Source organism: Anopheles funestus, chromosome 2RL (assembly GCF_943734845.2).
Source record: "Anopheles funestus chromosome 2RL, idAnoFuneDA-416_04, whole genome shotgun sequence".
Classification (NCBI taxonomy): Eukaryota; Metazoa; Arthropoda; class Insecta; order Diptera; family Culicidae; genus Anopheles; species Anopheles funestus.
The window spans coordinates 40,603,002-40,622,604 of NC_064598.1; the positions used below are offsets into that span (position 1 = coordinate 40,603,002).

Here is a 19,603-nt window from a genome sequence, read left to right on the forward strand (position 1 = left end):
ATTCTTGTAGATGCACGGACATTCAGGTTCTACTTCCTGTCTGTACCGTTCTGTCGGTCAGCCATCACATACCATCCGCAGGCGCACATCACCGACGACCAACCGGAAATACCAAACCCGGGACCGGCAGCGATGGTCTCGAAGAAGGTGACTAATTAGTCCACTTGTTGCATGCGATGAAAACGCCGCAAAGCATCCGATGATCGAACATCGAGCCTTCAGAGCCGACACGTGGTGGGCACCATTGAATAAAACGATCTGGCAACAAAGGGGACGTTCGTGCAGCCTGAGAAAATTGAAGCAATAATACGATCTTGGTTCTCTTGTTCTCAATTAGCCGCAGATGAAAACAAAAAGAAAAAAGGCAAACTGAACCTGAAAGTCCATTTCGAAGGGAAAACTATCAAGTAACAATCAACAGCTCAAGAGGCACGAGAGGAAAAAAAAGGGTACACTGTTGACGATCTTAATGATCATCGGCGATCGGACGGTTTCGGAAGGTACAGGAAATGAACCGTGGACCAGGGCAAGCCTACTAGAAGAAGGAATGGGAAAAAGATACGACACTGTGTGGATGCATGGGATGTTTCCAACTACATCACACTACATCACGGAGAGTAATTTTCAAAAGAAACCCAAGGAAGACTCTGGGAATAACCAACAAGAAAATGATGTAACGAATACATTAACATTCGTATCCACAAAACCACAAAAACGTAGCTACTTCGTCTCGGCAAACCTTTCCGGAGCATATGATCGCCGGCGATGCTTATGTTACATCTGAGGTGGTGGAATGTAGCAGCCACAAATTGGAATCGGACCATAAGCTTGGAAATTAGATTAAAAAAAAGACACCAAGATGACTTACAATGAGTCAAACGAACGAAATTAACCCTATTGATGGTGTTTGGGGCTATCGCGATGAGTGCGATCGATTAATTTCGGACTATTCTAACTTTTCAAAACTCAATTACAGCTCCACTCGACTGTGACTTTGGCAATTTTGTTCTGTGGCCCGGCTGGTTTCGATGTTTTGCGATTAGCACTAGCACAGGCGAAAGGTGTCATCGGTTAACCGCTACAATGCGTGGAGTCACTTTATTGCTGTGGCCAACACGGCTGCGAACAATTTGTTCTGCTTCATGGCATGGCACAACATTTTCAAGACCAAAAAGTACTCATGTTTGTGTCTGTGTGAGTATATCTATTCGTTAATGTACATATATACAGCCGAATGATTTTTTTTTCTAGCAAGACTCCACCCTCATTGGGTATGCAAACAACGAAAACCGTGAGACGCTTCTACCCCGGTACGATTGGCAAACTCCGTTCAAGCGTTACAGACGAAATGCACCGGGAAAGAATTGTGTCCCGGCGGGTTTGGAAACCCAAAACGTGCCTGCTATAGCTTTGGGGTAGAACCGGGAACTCTGGTTTGATCAGTTTTTATAGGGAGCTTTTTTTAAACCAACAAACAATCCCAACCAAAGGGTTGTTAGTTGGGAGTAGAGTACCACATAGATAAATGAGGAAAATATGTAGTGTAAGACCGGGAACCGGGGACACACCTTCATTTTTCGATGCTCATCAATCGATAATGAAGTGCATTGTTGTGTGGTAAAACGCAACACGCGCCCACTGCCTTCCGTTTTGACCGGGCCCACCGTCGTAATGGGAAACAACACATTGGGCCACCCCCCCCGGGTTGGCCGCAAAGTCGAAGAATAAAGTAATAAATTCACATACCTTGCCTTGGTTTGTGCGGGTAATCGACAGTTCGATTGGAATGTTGATTGCAAGCATCATCGTAACGACGTACGCTAATCGATTGTGTGTGTGGCAGCACAAACGTATCATAAACGGCACACATTGTTCCATGTTGACGTTCACTAGTGAAAAACCGGCAAACGCATTACTTTTGATGTTGGACACGGACAAAAATATTGTTTGGATTGTTCAAAAAGTTGTATGAGCAATCGGTTTTGTTTGTGTTTATTTCTCCTCTTTTTGTTGTATAGTTTTTTTTACTGTTTATGGGCAAGGTTCTGGAAGAGTTTGTCATTTCGGTTTTGGGGTATAAACATCGAACACCTAATTACAGTATTTTTTTTAAGTGCTGTAAACATTTGTAAGTACAGCGTTGGCTTTATTGCTTTTGTTGTAAGTGCATACACATACACATACAATTGCGTAGTAAAAGCATGGCAAATTATACATCCCTAGGCAAAAAAGCAAAAAGCGTTTCCCCCTAAAAACTTCCGATTTGTTTAAATCTATGCTTTAGTGCTGAAGAAAACTTCACCCTTCTTTTGTAAAGCAAAACATTATGCTCGAGTATGATAATTAATTTGGTTTTATATCATCACATTCTATATAAGCAACACGGCCTAGTTGTTCTACATGAATAAAGAAAACGATCTTCCATGTACAAATAGTCGAGGATCATTTAGGGTGTAGCCCAATCTGGTTGCATAGGAAAAAGGTTTTCAGACACCTTTAAATATAAGAGAAAAAGGGAAGTCGTTCAAAACCTCACCTATCTAAGGTCAAAGGTCAGTACTGACAACAACACGTTGATAGGCGTTAGATTGCTGGCTGCCAACCGATCTTTCTACAGTCTGAAGGAACTTCTCCACTTAAAACACCTTGTCGCGACGATAGAAATTTTGAATATATAAAACCCATATAGTTCCAGTACTCACTTACGCCTCTGAGAGATGCTTAACCACCTTCGAGAGTGAGATGCTCGGAAGGATTTTTCAGCTAAGAAGGAGAAGCAACTATAAAAACGTGTTCTGTGAGTTGTACGATGAGCTCACTAGTGTACAGCAAACTTGACTCGCCAGGCACCGGTGAGCTGGTCATGTATTTCTAATGAATTCAGACGACATTTTTTTAAATCTCCCCAAGTGTAAACCTCCCCAAATCTACCGCCATAACAGATCGTTGTTTAATCGTAAAGGACAAGTTATGGGAATAATTACACACCAGAAGTTACTTCCCGTTTGAGGTTAAAATTATGTTTAAACACTATGTGCACTTCTATGATTAAGGGGTTTAAACTACATACACTTGTTTTAGAGATACATCGCCGCTGTCTCGACCAGAACCCGAACGGGTGTGTACATGGGTCATTTGAAATTTTCTCCGCAAAACCATTACAAATGGCAGCAGCGAGCAAGGTGTTTCATTTTTAATTAAGAAACTCGCTCTCATTAAAATGGAAACCGCGAAAGCACAGAACGGTCATTGTACGGAATTTGTTACCCAAAGACTCCCGAACCGAGAGTTTTCCCGGGAGTAAATGCTTAGTTTTTCAGACCAAAAAAAAACGGGTTGCGGTTGTTGATGCGGATCTTTCAGTCTTTCCCAACGAGCCTAGCCATTATTTTCCGCTTATCGAGCAAGTACAATTGGAAATTTATTATTCGGGCTCGTAACCCGTCCTTGTTCGTTCATTTTGCTGGCCCCGCTTCGCTCCGATTGTCTGGCGCCTGGAGGTTAGAATGACATGGCTCTTAAGTGGAGTAAAGTTGAGGTAGAAATTTATACAAGTTCTTTCGTTCTTTCGTTTTGTTTCAACGTGAGAAGACCCTCCGCTACACTAACCAGCCGTGTTATTAGAGCTTGGTAACGATTCTTCAAGCCATGAGTGAAGCAACGTACACCGACCAACGTCAAGGCCAACGCCTGTACTTGCTAGAAGTTGGTAAGAAGCAAACAAAAAATGAAAAGTTCACACACGTACCGACACTTCTTACCTTTCTCTTCTTAGCGTTTGTTATTTGTTGCTCATGCTGTATTGCATTCACGTTTCCATGCAACTTAAACCAAATTCGCAGCTGTTCTGTGGTCATATTTCCTTCCGATTTCATCTCCGTAACTCGTGCAAACGCATCCTCAAGGTTCCACCGTTTCAGCAAACGAACCATGACCGTTCTCTGATGTCAATCGTAGCGTTCATTTCACAATTCGACAAAAGCCATTCCGATCGCATACCATTGATGATCTCTTTCTCTTTCTCTTTACTTGCAGGAACGGATATTGTGATGGCTGGAGTCACGCACGATGATTTGTCGCTCAAGAATGGCAGGTAAGAACTGTTACGCCAGGTTTCCATCTTTGAATATGTTTCCTGTGAGCAGGAAAGGAAAAATATGGTTCTCTTATCTTCCCTCATTCTACCGAAAAAAAAGAAGAAACGTTCGAAATTATTGACCAACAGGGAGGTCGCCACCTGTTGTTGGGATGTTGGACGATCAGCGTATGAAGAGAAGGACGATCGTGTCTCGAAACCGGAACCAACTTTTCCATAATTTCGGAATAACACGTTGGGGAAGGAAACTTCGAACAACAGGGACAACGGCAAGTGTGTTATGCTACCGATCAATTCATGTACACGTCATCTTATTACCTGGTAACGTGACTTCAAGGTTAAAACCATCTGGTGCATGTGTTCTCCCCGTCAATTTTTTTTTTAAACGGCAAGGTGTGTAGTGTTACACATCTTTTTCCCTCTAGTCGCATAAATGCTAGCGCAACGGGTTTTTCTTTTTTCGTTGAAGCAGATTGTTTTCCTTTTTATTATAATTTGCTTCACATCGTTGCTTCCATTACTGCAACTGTCACTGCTACTTGATTGATAACAGCGAGCTTCATCAATTGGATGAACACCTTGGATCCGTGAGTCCCAAAAACAGATGCGCCGGAAAAGGTCATTTAACCCGAGCACACTTCTTTAGGACTCGAAGTTGAAGAGTAAGCCTTTAAAATGGTTTCCCTGTCAGAAGTTGTGTCAACATGTTAGTGAAGATAGTCTCCTACGTTCCTCCTGTATATGTTCCATGGTTAATGTAGGTTAATGAAGCACAGGTAAACATCAGTGTGTCATGATGAGAACGGAGCCTACGGTTTGGTACAGAGCTCGTTTTACATTTAACCATACAACTGGAGCAGTTACCGAGGGTCTGAGGTGCCGGTGAAGGCTCTTTAAAAGGGCAAAACACACACGCGCTTAGCGTTTTGATACGTCGTTCTGCATTAAATATTTAAAAACCCCGCGTCAAGCGATACCTTTGACACCGGTCGCATGTCTAGAATAGGACACTATCGAGCTACAGTGGAGATGGTAGTCACACAAACACCACAGCAACGGATTAGAAATGCTGCCTAGACGTAAGAATGGAGCATGTTTCCCACGGTGAAACCAGCAAAGCAACAGCATCGGTCAACTTTTGATGCAAGTCGGTGGTGCATCGAAACGTCTGATTGCCTGGTAGGCGTACAGGGGTTCAAAACGATGCTATTTGGCCTTTGGGGCGATTAACCACTCGACCCCCCCGTACGACGGCGCGGGACGGTGAATGTCGGGCGCCCGAGTTAACTCGTTCACACTCCGTAAATAAACTTTAATCGGTTGCAGTTTAATGACTTTTTTCCGTGTTCCGGTCGGGTGGCCGGAAGCATCGCTTTTTTTTCTCTCTTGTGTTTGCTTTTGTCCACCGCGGACGGGATATTCTTTCCCATTTGGTCGTACTTTTCACATCTCGTTCTTGATGGTTAACGAACGATTTGCTCTCTTCGTTGACTGCAGCCGGGTTCAATCGCACTTTTCAATCCGGTTGACTGTTTATATGGTTGCTGGGAGAAATGTCGGTACAATTTGTGACCCAAAGTGGGACACTGGACTGTTCCATTCAGAAGTGTAGCATTCAATTCCAGGCTACGCTACTTTATGTGTAGATGGAATTTTGATGGGCTATTTGTTTTACAGATCATTCAGCATAAACAACCTGTGTGTGTGTGTGGATTGTTTATATTTACTCTAAAAACTGTTTTTGATTTATGATCTTTTATTGTAGAAAATTTTGCAAAAAACCAGCAAAAAATTCATCCTCTTGGAAGCAACTTAAATAAAAGATAATTTTTACTAAAGAAAAATATCTAAATGATGGTGATTTACCACCTGAAAGTTCATGAAAGAAGAACAGGATTTTTGCACCGCTGCTGTCGTGGGAAACAGGTGCCAATACTAAAAATATCACCTTTACATAAATTTTATTAAAATGATAATTATAGGTGATTATTATTATGCTAATGATTGATCAATCTATTACGACGCTCGTACAACTGTTCAGACTTTATATTTTTCCGTTTGTTCCTTTTTCCTTTGCTTTATATTGTTCCATTTAATGCTTTTGAACCCTTCCGATTTTTAATCTTTTATTTTATTTTTTCATTATTGCAAGAAGTATATTTAACTAAAATTTGTTAGAACATGGACGTATAGAGAAGGTTAATATATATGTATATATTTTTTTGATAAAATTTCATTTATATTGACCGCGTCATATCCGATAGTAGAAAAAAAAGAATCCGGGTATGAAAAATTGATTCCGACTCCGAGTAAAAATCAAAATTGACTACGGCGAGTCCGGTCGACTCCGAGTTCAATCAAGTCCGAATGGGTCCGATCGATTCCGAATGATTCCGTATGGGCCTAGATGAGTCCGATCGAGTCCAATTAACTCCGTTCGAGTCTACTTCGGACCACCTCCCCCCCCCCCCCCCCCCTTCCCCCCTAACTTACCACCAACCTTCCTCTTACTTCTGCTGGATTCATTCCGACTCCGACAAAATTGATAACTTACCCATAACTATTACTCTAAAATTGAATTTTTTAAATTAGACATGAGTAACCTCAATACTACGCACTGTGACGGATCTGTCATTTTTCTGGAAGATTATCCATTCCAGGAGAATAATATAATCAGAAAGTCGCCTTCTTCTTCTTCTTCTTGTTGAGTGGGGCACTACACTCTATGAAACTAAGAAGTTACCTCCTCAGACATATTCAAGGGTACAACCACTCCTCTAGGGCTTTCCACTACTAGAGTCATATCGATGCTAGAGTCGACGTATCTGAGGCCTAAAGTCATACAAATCAGGAAGTCTATCACGTCCTTTCCACGAGTTGATCACATACATTTTATGGAGATGTTTTAGTAGTTTTCAATCAATTGTTCAGTACTATTCAATTACTGTATTTTGGCACGAGTTTTCTTCAATTTTCCGTAATTGATCTAGGGAGATTTTAAAGCAATTTTTCTGGATTTTCTCATCGTTTTCATTGGCATTCATTAGTGTTCGTACGTTTGTCAAACGATTAAGCATTTTATATTTCCAATGCTCCAATTCCAATTATTTGTCATTTGTCTCTCTAGTGAAGAGGATCATTTTCCGCATTCGTACTATATTGCTATCAACCAGTCTCCAAAAATACTTCAAGAAGAATGCTTCTCCATATTCCCAATATTCCTGCCTAATTTTAATCATAAAAATTTTGTAATGTTGTAAAATTTAAAAATATATTGGCTATTTGATCTTGAACTATTTGTTTTTTTGCCATTGAGATCAAAGAGCAAAATGTGGAAGGGTTTAATTTATTAATTATCTCCCATCATCGTTTACTGTTCACGTACCCACACATGATGTCTACTGTCCACTGTTTGTACATTGATCCACGGAAACTATGGTCGCAAATTGTTGCACTGTATTCACGGCTTCCACTGATGAAACGATCCTGCCTAGTCATTTCGTTCATATGCGATTCACTCAAGCCCCCATGGTGCTGGTGACGTTTGCCGCGCAGAAACCGATTATCGTGTTCCGCTCCCGATCGTGACAGTTTGCCGACAGCCGAATGTTTTAAATTAGAACACATGGTTGGAGACTTCCTCTTTTTTTCGGTTTGTTTTTGGCATTTTGGTTTTTCAATCACCAATTTACGAAAGAGGCCACCATCCATGAAAAGGGGGGTTTTATTTCATGGGGAGATATCACTGGTAACGTTGCTCTCGCATCGGCCGGACACAGTTTTGCGTACCAGAGATCTTCTCGAGATCGAATTGGCTCCCTTGGCAGTATCCTCTCACGCACGCACGCGGTCGGATTGCCGGCCAGTCGTGTTTCGAACGCGTCTAGAACCGAATCTGGTGCAGTTTTCAATCGTCCGGCTAGCTGTAGTTTAAATTTTAACTCAAAGTCTGATTGAAAGTGAAATCAGTATCGCAAGTGGTTTATTGAATGTAAGAAACCTTCCATTCGGCAGTATGGATGATCGTGTGAAACTTTGCTCATCTTGTGCCCATTAATCGTGCATTTGTTTAATTAAGAAAAAAGGTCTTATTCCGGCGTTTAGTGATGGTTATGCAAATTATTATTTCTCTCGCATAGACGCTACAAAACCGATGTTTAATTTGTAGTGGTTGTGTTTTGTGTTTCGTGAGCTGTTTTTTTGCTACAAAATAACAAGAAAGTGCAAAAATGAAATTACAAAAAAAGAAACAAAGATTACCACCAGACGGAAAAAGTATATTTTTGTCACCAGACAGATGAAAAACTCATGAAAAACTCATGGTGACTGGTTGACTGGTGGTGATCGTACCGTTGCCAGTGCGTTGCACCGTGAATAAGCCGTGATTGTGGGTTTTCCGTAAATTTACTTCGTTTCGTTGTTGCCCTTGCTCGGTGATCGAAGAGGATAATTTTGTTTTTGTGCAGTTTTAAGTGCAGTCTTTGTTAACATTGAAGAATCGTATAAGATAGTTCTTACAGAAACAATTTTTTTTTGCAAAACAAAGAGAAGCAAATAAGGATTGTACGTGTGTGCAAAACTAGGTTACAATACAAAGACATTTTCATGGTTTATTCTTTTCGGATGTATAATAACATTGAATTTAAGATTGCATAAATCATCCATTCTCCACTTGTGAAATGATTTATCCGGCTAAATGATTGCACATGACAGTGGCCGGGACTGTAACGCTGATATGCCAGGGTTTTTCAACCCTTTTCCACATGGGATGCACTTTCCTCGTTGCTCGGACGAATGCGTTTCTGTGCGTTCGCATTCGCATTCGAGGCTGTGGCGCTTAAGTGTCGTCTATCCAGAAACGAACGCATCGCATATTTATATTTAGAAGAACTCATCAGAAGGACGCATCGTTGCAGTTGCCGTGGCCACTCGTGTTGTACCGTGTTTGGCATGTAACAAGTGCTCACAGGTTCCAAACGAACCGCAATTCGATTGCGCAATGCAGATGAAGCACATTCAGAGAAGAAAGCTAGCAATAATAAATCATTGCAAAGGGAACAAATAGGATAAACTGTTTTTTTTGTTTATCTTTTAGGGGTAGAATTTTCAATTAGCGTATCTATAAAGAGTTCGTTAAGTTCCGGTACAAACAACCGGTCCCATTACAAGTCACGTACAAGTAAAAACTAATTATTTAATTTTATTTTCTTTGAGTAGTGTTTTTGCTTTTACAATTTAATGTGAAAAAGTAACGATCGATAATTGCTGGAAGATAAGAATAACATGCAAATAGTAAAAAAAAGTAGAATTTCCTACCAGCACGTGTGAAGCAATTGAAAAAGAAAATGAAACGTACAGAAAAATGCGTGAAGATCGATCTCGATCAGTTCCACATCCGGAAAGGAAAAAACAACCTAAAGTTGCTCAATTCGTTCGCGTGTTCACGCTTTGAGGAAGACCAAAAAAAAAACTTCATTTCTCATGCGCGTCTTTACGGGTGTTGTTTTAACGTGCTCTTCAACAAGAGAGACCCATTCTTGGGATCATCCCCCGGCCGGCGGCCTGAAACGTATTCCCATTTCGCCGTTTCGTTAGCATATGATGGTCTTAAATTTCGCAGCAAATACACTAACCGTCAGCCAACAGTCCACATTCGTCTCAGCTGTGTTATGTTATTCCATATGTGGCCAACATCAACAGCATCAATCGCGCGTAGCAGTTTAGCAGCAGCTTTGAAACGGGTCGATGGGTTTTACAAGTGTGGTCGCTAAAATGTGGTATTATTTTTAGGAAGTTGTGTGATATTTTTATTCGCCCGTTTTTGGAGTGCAACCAATCTTCCGGTTCCCTTGATATCGTAAGGAAGATAGTGAAGTGAGAAAAAAATTTTAGGTGCTCTGCTTGATCGTTTGGTGCTTGTTTTGCTTTCTTCCGATACTTCTATTGAGCAATTTTTATCGACTTCCGATGGTATCGATGGCAAAGGAAAATGATGAGAGCACCTCTACAAGGACGGATTTTTTTTCCAGAAATCAAATTGAAAGAGGATGGACTTAAAAATGGTAACGATGCTGCTAATGCTTTTCCTCACTTGGCTAAGACACCACCCACCAACTGCATCATCGTAATCATATGATGCATCATCGTGATCGGCGAAATATCGATCGTTTTTTTTCCTTCCCCCCGGATGACTCACGAATGCCATTAATTTTCATTTGAATTGTGCATCGTGACCAGCGTGAAACAGTGAGCAAAAAACAAAATCAATTTCCTCAAAAACTGGAGCAAACTGCAACGCCACGGAATAGAGGATTTGGTGAAAATTTGAAGTGAAAGTTCACTTAAGGTGAACTGTTTTGATCTGAACTGATATACGATCAGCAAACTAGAAAACATCGTATATTTTTATTTCATTTTCCAATGCTTGTAGTTTTGCGTCAAAATTTCAAATCAATATACTGTCCCAAACCGAAATTACTAGCCTAGACTCCTAATAGCAGATCATTTTTACAAATATTTTTGTATTTTTGGTTTCAAATGATTTTTGTACTCAAATGCATTTTTATTGAATTCTATTCAGAGTTTGTATTTCCATTCTTACATTGTTACATTTGTTTTTCTTATCAATCGTACCGATATGCGTTGATAAAAAAGGAATTAGATTAAAGGAATCGAATAATGAAAGTTATAAAAAAAACATTTCAGATGTTCAAAAAGACTTTCATTTTCGGCTTTAAGGATATGTTAAAGAGTTATCATACCGCAAAATCCGTTATGAAATAAATGAAAATAAAATCCAAAAATAAAATATTTCTTCTCACTTTTTTATTTCAATTAACAAATTGATTTTGTCTGCAGACGACGCTATGTGTAAGACAGACAGAAAAGAAATGAAACTATGCCAAGAATGCGACAAATGCACCAATGGGCCAATAACAAAACCCAAAACGCAATGAATCGTGTTGGTGTGTACGATCTACGAACGAGTATGAATGGGATAGAGTTGAAGAAGAGAACGCGTAGAACGTTGTCTAGGGAAGATTGGTCGGCTTTTGGGTTGTGACAGACGAAGCTAGGGGATACCTTTTTTCGTCCACATTCGCTTACAGGAACATTCCTAAAACATTCCTATCAACGAATGAACCATGGTTGATCGATGCTGCTGTTGTTGGTTTTGTGGTATCCTGTGAAACGTTGTCATTTCCTTATGCTTTTGAGTATTGTTTCACTTGATAATGTTATTTATATTTAGAATATTTATTTTTTTCGTCTTTTGGGCAAGACTTGATTGGTTTTACATCACAGTTAAACAAACTTTGAAATTCTTCAGTATACTTGCAAAAAGTTAATTTTAATACTTTGTTCCTGTCTACCTATTACATACATCAGTGGCATTTTAGTGTATATTAGTACTCACCTTAACGCGAAAGTATTTTGACGCACTCAAAAAAATGGACTATCATCAAATGCAAATGTATACGGGTTACAATGGTGCTCAGTGCGATTATCCCGGTTGTCGACGTCCCGTTTCGAATCTTTCGTGTTACACGGTGCCAGAAAACTCCGTACCGTACGGTGATGATTCCGATGAAAATTTCGTAAACAGTGCAACAACGACAAACAGCAATGCGACAACAACGGATGAAGATTGTACGGACGATTGTACGCCCGTTCCCACACCAACAGCGATCGGTGCTTATCATCCTCCAGATGGAGGTCCTCCACAGTTGGGCTACTTTGTACCGATCAGTCCAGTGTTTTTTCGTAGCCCACAGTTTCGGAAAAGGTAGGCCGGTGGTGCAATTACCGACTTAAGATATGTTTATTTTTGCATGTCTTCAATGAGGCTTATTTTCCAGCATAATACTCCCTTGTTTACATGTAATAAAATAGCAATTCAATTAATTGTTCATTTTTTTTCTCTCCCTCTGTTTTTCGGCACATGTGATTATGGAACAAAAAAGGGACACAATTGATTCGAATCGTTCGCGAAGAAGTACGAGCTACTGCGGCACGTCTACACCGACCCCGACGACCGTCCCCATCGGCAATGCCATTTCCTCACGCCGTTCCTCACTCATTTCGGCCACAGCATCAGCGGCAAGCAGTCAGCAACCTCCACCAATACCTCAGTTACCATCGAAAGCGGCAGTCGCAACGGCAACCCATCTCGAGCTGGCCGGATGTGGCGACAGCAAGTTTGCCGTTTCGAACAACAACTTTAACAATTCGTCCGTAAGCAACGGTAGCAACAGTAGCAACAACCAAAGCAACAACAACCATCAGCCATCGAATGGCAGCAGTTCCGCCGGTACGGCGACGGCCAATGGTGTCCCGGATGCAAGTGTACTCCGCAGTATCCGGCAAGCGTTAGGTCAAGGCCACTTACCACCATCGAACAAGCGGTTACAAAAGTCAGAATCAGCCGCCTACTCCTACTTCAATCCAAAGCGATTTAGCTCTCCGCCGTTCGGTGAAATTACCGGCGGTACCACTGATCGGAGACTGAACTTGAAGAACAAAACGGCAAGCCTGTTTCGGAGCAAGTCCAAAAAGGAACAACGAACGTACCGGTCGGTGAATGAAACGATCGAGGTACTAGCGGATCAGGTGGTGGAGGATGAGAAAGTGGTAAGTGAATCATACTTTTTTTTTCTATTTTGATTTTTTTTGTTGCCGACTATGTTGTGCAAAACAAATATGAAATCAAATGGGTTAATCTAAATCCATGAATAAATTTTGTTGATGCATCACATTTGCAGACATTCAGACAGATGATTTGTTTACCAGTTGATTCAAGCTAGAAATGAAATGAAGCTGCAGCGTATAGTCTCCAAAATTGTATGAAATAATAGCCAAAATTTGAGTTGGAATCAAATCCATTTATCAAATATCAAAATATGTCAACTAAACCATTTGGGAATATATTAAACCGTTTCTTTGTATGGGTTTGTCGCAAAAATACAATCAACTACTTCATTATCGATGCTCTTCATCTTCATAAATTCAGCATAATTCAGCTTGTTACACATTTCCACAAATAAACACTCACTCAAAGTATCGATTCTTCCATGTGGCACACACGCGCGTCCATGCGTTTGTTTCCTTTTTTTTTTTGTAAACTCCTTTTGCAATCTGTTTGTTTATTATTCAAAAAGTCATACCGTCTGGTCTGGTTCTTAATTGTATTACGTCCGGCGTATAAATATGCTAATTTTGTATGCACCGAGCACCGTCGGTTGTGCCTCCACAGCTGCTCCACATGAATCCCCCAAGTAAACAGAGCAAAAGTAAAAGAAAGAGAGATAGAAGACCCTTCGGAAGGGATTGCCGGTATGTTAAAGAGCTGAAAATGAAACAATAACAACACCCACATAACTACATACTCTCGAGCTGGAGATGTATGGGAATATGGTGCGCTGGCGTACAACGCATTTCCACATTGGCCCAGGACACGTTGTTTGGCGCCAGGATTGCCTGGAAGGATATGGCTAGTTTCACCTTTTAACAACCGATAGAGGGTGCGTTTTTACATGCAACAAACGTATTCTTGTTAAAACCGAATTCATGGAAGAGAAACGTGTGATGAGAGATGAATGTCGATTGGCAATGGTGTGGGGATATGGGTGTAACTTAACCAACAAAACTCCATTCAATCAAAACGTGAAACGAAGAACGCCTAAGGGTGTCCAAATCAGCGAAAGAAAGAAAGAGAATCATTGATCGTAGGACGATAACCTGAGGTGTATAATCCATTGCATCGCGAGAGATAGACTTACTGGAGTGGGCTGCTGTCCTTCTGTTGCCAGTAGACGTATCCTTCGTTTGAATTTGGCCCCGTCGTCTGTCTGTGCCAGGCAGTGCGTATGCGTTTGATCTTGTTTTGTTCCTGCACGTCGGAGCAATATGGTCGATTAAATGGTCTGGCTGTCGTCCCAAAAACACACACACTGTGAGGGTTCGTCGTGCCACCGGCCAAGCGGAAGTGCTGAATATCGAAATCGGAAGTGAATCGCCGGGGAGAACGGGTCCGTTACAACTACGGATTCCAACTCGGTCGGGAAAGAAAAACATAGCAAGTGCGCATGGTCACGTTTCGAATTGGATGGTCCCGTTCGTTTTCGTCAGCCCGTTGACCGGCTTCACCTCATACTTCCCAAGGGTCGTTCGATCTTTTGCCTATCCTGGCTTACAATTTACACTTCACACCGTATTCGGTGTAATGTGCTTTATTTTTTTCCCCCTGCAGTCCACCGCTGCACACTGATGGAGTCGGTATCAGTAGGGAATTGAACACGCGCGAAGCAGCAAGCAGTCCGCCACACGTCATGGCTGGAAGGTGGGTTAGTTCGGTCGTTAGACCGATGTTCGTCCTTTAATACTTGTGAAAATATACTTGAATGGGGGATATAGTGGCAAATGCAATTGATGGCAAGCGAGGAAAAAAAGCGCATTGCTTATTTGGGGTGCGTGCGATGCCACAAGCTATCCCTTTAGTCGATGTTTGTGTTTGCATCGTAGGATGATACAATTTTTGGATGGAATTTAGAAGGAAAAAAATCATCGCTAGAGTCGGATAATCTATAAATTAGTACGAAAAAGTATATTGTTATGAAAGTAATTTTTAAAACATTTCTACAACTACGTCTTTAGATATTGATAGTACCTTGGTATTGATACCTAATGGCAAGACAATAAAAAGAAATATTAAAATAACATTATGTCGATGGATGTTCACAAACATAAATACAAGATCTAAAGTGAAATGAGGACAATATTCATGGCATTCAGCAAATTTAAAACCTGAATTTAGATTTTTTTATACTGGAGCGTTCATATATTCACTACAACTTCATTTCTTATAACCTTTCTCTAGAACTAGATGTTTGTTGTTTTTGGTCCCTTTTTACGCTTTCCAACCATTATTTGTTTATCAGCTTTTTTTTCTTAAGTACAAAATATTGAGGTCACAAACTTTTCGACCAACATCACCGTGAAGTATGGACGATGGTACTAACACTCGCGGTGCTATACGATCCGATTGCCGGCGTATCATTGCCTATCGTGAAGCAAGGGAGCAAGCGGTATCAAGTGGTGGCTTTTCCGGGCGGTACTAGTGGAAACGATTTTCCATTTTCATGGACAAACGATCCACGAAGTCGTACCAGCTACGACACATTCCGTACGACGATGGAACGAACTCGTGTTATTACACTCGTGCGATATCTCGTGGCGTTTGTAACACTTCGTATCGGGCGGCCAGTCGCTTCTAACACGTCGTGCTTAAATGTTCTAGTCCTGCTAGAGCAAATGTTTTTTTTGTTGTTGCTGTAGTTGTGTAGTGAGAAATTTATAATCCTTGCGTCTCCACTAGTTATGCTAAATCGCGTGTATCAATCTCACTTTAGATCACATTCTCGCGTGCGTTTTGTGTGTTTGATTTAAAACGAAAGTTCGTATGTTTGTTTGGCGATAGTTTGAAGTGTTAATTTTTAATTCACCTAAGTCTATGATTACTTTAAAAAGCATTATTAGTTGCAAAATGTTTTAGTGTTTTTATATTTCATTAAAGATATTAACCAGTATTTGGTCAAATTACGATACAAAGGGGATGATGTCCCCTTCAAGACCACTGTGTAAAAAGGGGGCGGTTTTTAGTAGTGCGATTAGGGCTCATGCTTTGGTCAGTCTCAGTGTAAAAAAAGAAAATCGAAACAGCGAACCGGCAAAAGCCTAGCCTCAGTGTGGTGGCCTTCACAAACTCCACTTGAACAGAAGCACTCGAAATCGTTACCGTTCTGGCGGTGCCTTTGCTTGGACCTCCGCCGGACCCGAATTAGTGGCGCATATCATTTTTTTTGTTGTCTTACCTTCGACTTGTATTATTGCTATGGCTCCGGGGTTTGGTCAAACCGACCGTACCGATGTGCTTCGTGCGTGAAATTATGATGAAATCGCAAATCCGTGGTCACTGACCATCATCATCTCTAAAACGACGCCGGGGAGGCGATGGAGTGACGCAGTTGAAAGGTCAGCCTCCCATTCATAAGCCACTGGAGCCTCAAAACACACATGCAACAAAGCGCGTTTGTTGTGCTGTTTGTACGTTGAACGCATAAGGCTTTGGAGGGCATGGTACATTGCGAAGAAAAGCGAAAGAAAATCAATTTTCTTGTGGCTTCATGCGTTACTTCTACACTTCCTCCGCTCGATGTGTGGCGGCTTGTGTATTTGTTTGGTCCATCGTAAAAAGTGTGCCGTTGTTTTGTTTCCTTAGAGTGTTGTGTACCCTTCCCACCCCCGGGCAAGAGGTGAAAATGAGATTGTTCTAATTTAATTAGCCCAAGTGAAACGCGCGCGCAAAGACGGTGCTCCACAAAAAAGGGATTGGTTTTTAAAGTGTCTGTGTATGGGGCGGTGTGTGGTTTGTGTGTCGAAAGCGTTTTTCTTAAAGAATTTCGTCCTTCACACATAATGGATGTATAGAAATGAAGTGATTTTTTGCGTGCAAAGAAGCAGTATCTGGTGCCTTTAGTTTAAACACACACACAGAAGAAAAAAAACCACGTCATATGAAATGAAACTACCAAAGTGGATAAGGCGTACGCCGAAATCAAATGTGGGCGTCAAGAGTATCGTGAAGTCATCCGGTCACAGCTCCGACGGTGGTGGTGGTGGTGGTGGTAGCCAACGGCATCGTCGAAAATCTTGCTCGGCCGCACTGAAAGGGAAACGCAAACGAAACTCGTACGTTTCGTCTGCAATTACGACGAAAAACTTTTATCCGGCGGAACATTTCTTCAAGACGGCACCCTCTCCGGCACATTTGGACGGAAGAGTAGATGATGCCGAAAAAATGGCCCGTTACCGTACGCTTCCCGCTTCCTTCGGTAGAGTAGTCTACCAGACAGGAGTGCACCCGACCGGATTGTCTGCCGGATATTATGGACACCAGCGTCAGCCACATCCGCTCGGATTGCCAAACAGCAACGGTGGTTTTCGAAACCGACCACCAGTGCCAAATGCTATGCAATGGCAACAGCAACAGCTTCCGCCTAACGGTATGCAATACACACCACATGCGTATCAGCCGAATGGTATGCAATTAGTACAACACCATCTTCTTCAGAAGCGCTTGCAGGTAGGCATTTCTTTCTTTCTTTTTATTTTCTCACTAAGAAAAAATATTTTAAAGAACGGAAAAAAAGATTCACAATTTTTGTTTTGTTGATCATTATGGTCTTGGTGCGATCTTCATACCCCTAAGTATTATAAAAGGAAAATTATGTTCTATAAAATCAATTGTAAACTACCTTATGAAATGTTTTTTTTCTTATTCTGAAAATACTCTGCATTAATGTTAAAATACAATTTTCTGCGTTGAAAGTGTTTTAAAGACAAAAACATTTTTCTATTGATTTAGTAATTCAACATTTGTTTGCGTGTGTTTAAAATTCTCTCTCACCCAACGAAGGTGGTGGGGGTTTCTTGCCTGTCTCCACCAATTGCGTTGCTAACGGGCGTTAAAGTCTTTCGTTCTTGCTTGGTCGTAGTGACTCTCATTTTCTTGCCAATATGCAAAACGAGTACGCGGGCCAGCACCAAGAACAAAATCAGCCAAACGAAGCGAAGCGATACCTTCCTTTATTTAAATTCAATACCGGCCTAAAATTCTCCGCCATGTCAAGGCTTTATGGTTGACGGAGTAAAAGTTTTAAAAAAAAAAACATACGAACAATCGTACGGCCATTTCGGGGGTTTTGTCGCCCGTTTCGCAGTCCGTAAATATTGGCTTTTATTTTTAGCGAATTTTGTACGGGTGTGTCCCGGGCCGGGTATGCCCGGCCAGACGAGATAATATTTTTTTTTTTGCTGAGAAAGGTTAATGTTGCTTGTACAGAAGAGTGAATAGATAAAGAAAACAAACGAAAAATTGTCAACAAATTGGTGAATACGAATGTTTTAAGAATTCTCAATTTGCAATTTAAAAAATATTTTTTTGAAACAAACTGTAAATCAAAACTTCATTTTGGGATTTATTTCTCTTTTGTTCTTAATTTATGTCTGTTAAAAACAGTCGAAGGGAAAACGGATTGAGATAGGGGCTAACTCTGATGACGAGGTACAAACAAAATCATATCGAACTTAACAACCTTAACTGTGACCACTTTGGCTTTGGCATGGTTCATTTTGAAAAACACACAATTCTCTCAATCGCACCCTGCAGCGCTGTACTGCTGATCTTCCTAATGCGGGCTTTTCTATCTGTTTGTGCTTGTGTGTCCATGTGAATGGGTACGCATTCAACCGAATACAGTGCCTGTCATTTGATGAAACACATCTTTTTCTATTTATTTCGTGTGTGATTATATAATAAGAGAAAAATGACAAAAAAACACAGCCGTACACTAACTGGTTAAGTATTTTGTAAATGTAAGTTCAAGTTGTTATTAAACCAATTTAAGCAACATTGCACAGTGCAACAAAACGAGTGTAGCGCACTGTATTGAAAGATTAACAAAGAACAGCAGGGAGAATTGGCTGTGAAAATCATCGACAAACGTCATCGTCGAAGAATTTGGCATATGTACAGGAAAAGAAAAGAATACTTTAGACACGTTTATTAATCATACATTAGCAGAAATAGTGTGGAAAAGTGCATTGTTGCACGCATTGTTTTTCTTCTTTCTCAAAATATTTTCGATAATAGTTTATTTTCGCCCACCCTATCTACTTTTTACCCAAAACTCATTTTTATTTAGAAAGAGGCATCATCTTTTGGAAGTATATATTTCTATACAGGACAATTTGCCGTGATAAGGTTCTATGTTCTTTCTGATTCATAGTACAACGAAGATGAAAAAGCATTAAAGTGAAGTTAGTTTCTAGACTGCCCGACTGTCGTCTTCGGAGTCTTTCAAACAGCTATAAAAGTGGGTTTGAAATATATAAAATATTTCTACATTTTAAAAACACACTAAATACATTTTAAAACAAACAATTTAGTTTAAAGTACTGCACTTTATTGTATTTAATAAAATATATTCTCACCTTTGAGAGATGGAAGATACCGCCCATTCCAAGATCATACGATCTAACCAGCATAGCGACGATGACTTTTCGAGTTCCTTGCTGAACTCCACTTACCACTCCTTAAGCGCTCTTTCTGCAAGTGTTGCCAATGCGTGACTCACACGATAAGCTCGCCGCCTTTCGGTTGAACGCAGCAAACCTGGCCCTGTCGCGAATTCATAATCTTTTTCTCTGCTTCCAGCGTCCTTCGGCGTTCCTTTCTGCCACCGATCCTGCTGCGTGTTGCCCTTTGCTTCGTAATCCAGCTACCAATGGTTGGTGTTGCCGCAGTTGCCACCAAAGCTCTGCAGTTGCTGCAGTTGCAGCGCACAAGATTAACGCCAAAAAGCTTTCCAGCGCACACGGACATAAATATCGCATTCCTATGTTTGAACGTTCGCCATCCCTTTCGGCACGTCTTTTTCTAATGCAAAT

The 19,603-nt window shown here is 40.9% G+C and overlaps 1 protein-coding gene across 12 annotated transcripts in view; it reads left to right on the forward strand.

Moving 5' to 3' along the window:
* The window catches only part of LOC125761682 (tight junction protein ZO-2), a 46,447-nt gene that overhangs the window by 2,117 nt on the left and 24,727 nt on the right, over nucleotides 1-19,603 (forward strand). For 7 of the 12 annotated variants that reach the window (XM_049423053.1, XM_049423037.1, XM_049423038.1 and 4 more), the window contains exons 2-3: nucleotides 4,036-4,093; nucleotides 12,061-12,727. In XM_049423053.1, coding sequence (XP_049279010.1) covers nucleotides 4,036-4,093; nucleotides 12,061-12,727 — 725 coding nt within the window. Of the gene's footprint in view, nucleotides 1-4,035; nucleotides 4,094-6,732; nucleotides 8,088-11,485; nucleotides 11,883-12,060; nucleotides 12,728-15,026; nucleotides 17,238-19,603 lie in introns of those variants that run through there. The other 5 variants (XM_049423040.1, XM_049423044.1, XM_049423045.1 and 2 more) reach the window with 5 other exon arrangements.